Here is a 4,345-nt window from a genome sequence, read left to right on the forward strand (position 1 = left end):
TCGCCTAAAACACGGTGAAAGGTTTACGAGCTGAATTCAGAACCCATATTCAGTCAGACAAATAGGACTAAGGGTGTGGCCAAGATGTCCACTCATGGCTCGTGCACTACCATTAGTAAAATAGACATGAAAGGATTATTTGCTGGCGTGGAACTGTAGATCATATGCTGAATAACTAGAGAGTAAGAACTGAAGCATAGGCACATCATCTTAATATTAACCGTTGTCTCATGAGCAAAATATTAATAAACACCCGACTATAGATGGTAGTTTTTTCATAGAGTATTCAAGGGTAGAGCTCAATAACAGATCTAACACCCATGACTGCTATAATTTTGTAGTCGCTGAACCCAGCTTCCATGAATATCTTTTTCCACTCATGTTCCTCTCGCTCGATCCCCTCAAAACACATGATAAAGAGATCAAACAAAACCTGCGTCTCTCTTGTTACATTCTCATTTGGCCCAGATCCAACCACCATATCAACAATTATCACCTTTCCACCAGCATCTCTGGGAGGGATAGCTTCCTTGCATTTTTTCAATATCTTAACACAGTCTTCATCGCCCCAATCATGAAAAACAGACTGAGATATACAGCAGAAACGAATATGTTACCATTGGTCCCTATAATGCTGGAAATTGTACGGTTTTGTCATACAAAATTAGTTAGCTTGCTTTAGTGGTTCAATTGATATGCATAAGTGGCTAAATAGTAAATACACAGTTTGTTTCACATGACAATACAAAATTTTGTCAAAAAAACATGATATTACAAAATGAGGATGTGTTCCAAGGGAATAAGAAGAAATATATCTAAAGAGTGTACCTTTAGGAAAAGGGCATTCGCTGGTGGAATGTACTTAAACATATCACCAGAAATAAACAGCACATGGTCATCAGCAGGAGCTTCTGCAACCACATGAGGGAGATCCAACACACTGCATTTCATTTGCGGGAATGCCTTCGTAATTGCCCTGGCAGCTCCACCATGACCTCCAGCGACATCAATAAGCGAGTTTATGCCAAGAAATACATCACCACACTCCCTCAAGATGATGTCCATGAGAAAGTTGCTATCAGAAACCATTGCGTTGTTGATTAGCTGGTTGTAAGTACTGTCCTGGTCAGCCATCTCCCAAACATTTAGGCCATGAGCCTTTTTGAACAGGGACGTGGTGCACTCATCTAGAAACCATGAGTGCATGCCAAGGAAAGGGGAAATGACAGTTGAATCAAGCATCGAAGACAGAATGGGAAATAAGTTTGAGTTAGCTTTGTCACTAACGAGGAGACGTGTGGTAGGGGTAAGCCCGTAAACAACCTCCTTGTCTGGCGAGGCTGGTTCATGGACAACAAAGATGCCTGATACGGTGAGCACACGCATGAGTCGTCGTAAGCGGGGAAGCTTAGACGGATGGAGTCCGGTCTTCATGGCCAACTCCGAAGGGGTCATAGAACCACCATGGTGTTGAATGGTGTTGGGGATTTGCAGTTCCATTGCACATTTGAGTGCCATGGACTTGACAAATCCCAACGCGTGGTGCCAAAGATCAACTTGGGCCTGGAGCAACTCCTGAGAACTATGCTTGTCCTGGATGGACGCCATTTTTGCTGAGCTTTTTTTCCTTTGGCAATGGGTGGATTGGAGTCATGCTGGTTGGTCTATATATACACAAATATTATAGTACCTGTCAAGGCACGTGGTAAGGCATTGGGTAATAAATTGTTTAAGGATGTTGAGACGTTTATATGTCAACGTCGGGATTGTGTCAAGCCATTTGGGATGAACTTTGCTATGCATTGATTGATTATAGTTACGATAAACAGTATTTTTTACATGGCGGAAAAAATAGTGTCTGAGATAGCTATTGAGCATATATTTACTCAGGTACACAACTAACTCGTTCAGATATAATGTTTGCGCATTAAGATATCTTCATGAGTGGCTCCACTGCGTTTTCTTCACTCGAGTCCCACTTCTTTCAGTGCAACTCTCGAATTTGCCCTACTCTCAAATTTGTTCTATTAATTAGACAACGGGGGATATTTTCCGGCCACAAGTAATGAATGGTTGTAAACTTTCTGTCCTTTGTAATGACCTATACTTGAATAAAAAGATCGTTAAGCACTTGACAGAAAACATTGTTCGATGGGGAACAATGTGTAAGATTAATGTAGAACCTTTTTCTGTTCTAGTTGCGGCATCACCCTGTCTACCTGTGGTCCATATATTGGCCGGCTGTAGCGTTGTTACAGTCGCCATTTGTAGATAGTGTTGGAATGTGACACAGATTTGGGTGTCGGTTAGGCAAATTCCATGCATGCCAAATAGAGGAGCCACTCGGGTCGGGTGTCTGATTCGGCAAAAGAAACAAAAAATATATGACTCGGACAGAGAAATAGTGAGAATTAGGGCACATTGTGGTGAAAGGTTGCTGAATTCAGAGCCCAAATTCAGACGGTAGGCCTCAGGGTGAACAAGATTGATCCACTCTCATGGGCATGGCTCATGAACTTCGCCAAGATCAGAAATAGAACAAGTAAAAGATGGAACTGGACAAGCGCTTATGGGAGCTCCACACCTAATGAATGGATGCACATTTTTCCCGTATGGCTGATGCACGCCGACGAAATCAAATGTACACCAGGCAGAAAATGGAACTGATCAAGCGCTTACTGGAGCTCCCCTGGCCCTGGGCGCAGGAGCCGACGGCGACGGTGTGGCAGCGCCTCCGCCGCGCCAGCCCGGTGGGCGCGACCCTGCCTGAGCCCTGCCTCCCTCGGGTCGCCACGTTACGCCGCCTGGTGGCGCGCCGCGACCTCACCTCAGTACGCCTTGTGGCGGATCCCACGGCGGGAGGTGGGTTCGTCGCGGCCGCCGTCGAACATAGCAATGGTGACAGGAGGGTACGCTGGTGTGGTCACTTTTTATTTTGAGGAGTTGGTTTTTCTTTTCTTTTTTATCATACTTTTGAGGGGGTTTTTTTAGCAATTTTTTTAGGTGATTTTTTTTAGCAAACTAGTCAATGTGTACGTGCAATGCACATTAATTTGGAAGTATATTAAGTGCATGTGGATATTAAGTAAGATATTATTTGCGTGTTATTATGTGATTAGCATTATATTTGGCATGAAATTAACTGCACACTAAACGTGTTGAGCGCTCGACATTGAAGCAGTCTAGGTTGTTAGATTGACATAATTTGATGGCCGAGATTAATTGGATCTGCCCTTTTGGGTCTTTTATATTGGTATATGGATATATATATATATATATATATATAGATATAGATGAGGGGTTGGTTTTTTTTTAGTCAAAAATGAGGGGTTGGTGAGCCCATGCGTCCGGTTTGGTATGGGCACCCCTATATCTCGCATTCAGTGAGACGAGGAGAGCTCGCATCTGGGGCGCCCCAGACGGGCCGGCCCAGCAGTGGGAGCCACAACCTATATTTCTCTTTCTGTTTTCTGTTCTCATTTTCTGCTTTACTTTTGTACTTTTCATTATACTTTCAAATATTCTACATACATATATGTGTATATTAAACTCTTCAAAAGACATTTGAAAAATGATGAATAAGTATAACAAATGATTAACAAGAATTTGAAAAATGTTGAACAAGTATTTGAAAATGTTGAATAAGTATTTTAAAAGTTGTACAAGTATTTGAAAAAATGTTGAATTGGTATTAAAAAAAGTTGGACGAGTATATGAAAAATGTTGAATAGGTATTTTAAAATGTTGAAAAATAATTTTAAAAATGTGAACAAGTATTTGATAAAATGTTGAATAAGTATTGAAATTGTTGAACAAGTATTTAAAAAATGCTTAATAGGTATTAAAAAATGTATAATGAGTATATGAAAAATATTGAACAAGTATTTGAAACTGTTGAATAAGTATTAAAAATGTTGAATAGTTATTTGAAAAAATTTGATTAACTATGAAAATGTTGAACAAGTATTTGAAAAATGTTGAATAAGCATTCGAACAATGTTGAACGTGTATAAAAAAATGTTTTTGACATATACAAAAATGGAGAATGAAAACGAAAACAAACATAAGAAAACCCAAAAGAAAATTAAAATTTTGAGAAGAAAAAAAAAAGAAAATCAAACAAATAATGTTTAACAATGCACGTAGCTACTTTATACATCAAGTACACCGCGCTCAGTTACATTAACACATGCTTGAGTGTAGCCTACCGGCTAGGACCGTTGCGCTCTTCCTTGGAGACAATTATCTAATCCCGGGCTAGGCATTTTCTCCATTCTATTTTTTAACATTGCGCACGCTTAATGGCCGGCCCAGTACAACGCGTGGGGGAAAAGCTTCAGCGAGC

The 4,345-nt window shown here is 40.5% G+C and overlaps 1 protein-coding gene across 1 annotated transcript; it reads right to left on the reverse strand.

Annotated features, from left to right (window-relative positions):
* Positions 1–212: 212 nt before the first annotated feature.
* Positions 213–2,907, reverse strand: LOC109744128 (acetylserotonin O-methyltransferase 1). Its single transcript, XM_020303226.4, has 2 exons — positions 829–2,907; positions 213–586 (listed from the first exon to the last, which is right to left on the reverse strand). The coding sequence occupies exons 1-2, from the start codon at positions 1,606–1,608 to the stop codon at positions 287–289; spliced, it is 1,080 nt and encodes a 359-aa protein (XP_020158815.1). The 5' UTR covers positions 1,609–2,907; the 3' UTR covers positions 213–286.
* Between the last annotated feature and the right edge of the window lie 1,438 nt (positions 2,908–4,345).

Source organism: Aegilops tauschii, chromosome 1 (assembly GCF_002575655.3).
Source record: "Aegilops tauschii subsp. strangulata cultivar AL8/78 chromosome 1, Aet v6.0, whole genome shotgun sequence".
NCBI lineage: Eukaryota > Viridiplantae > Streptophyta > Magnoliopsida > Poales > Poaceae > Aegilops > Aegilops tauschii.

Excerpts from the sequence above, each read along its gene's own strand:
- LOC109744128 (XM_020303226.4), bottom strand. The coding sequence starts at position 1,608 with ATGGCGTCCATCCAGGACAAGCATAGTTCTCAGGAGTTGCTCCAGGCC. Across the intron at positions 587-828 it reads CGAATGCCCTTTTCCTAAAG|TCTGTTTTTCATGATTGGGG; the intron begins GTACACTCTTTA and ends TGTATATCTCAG.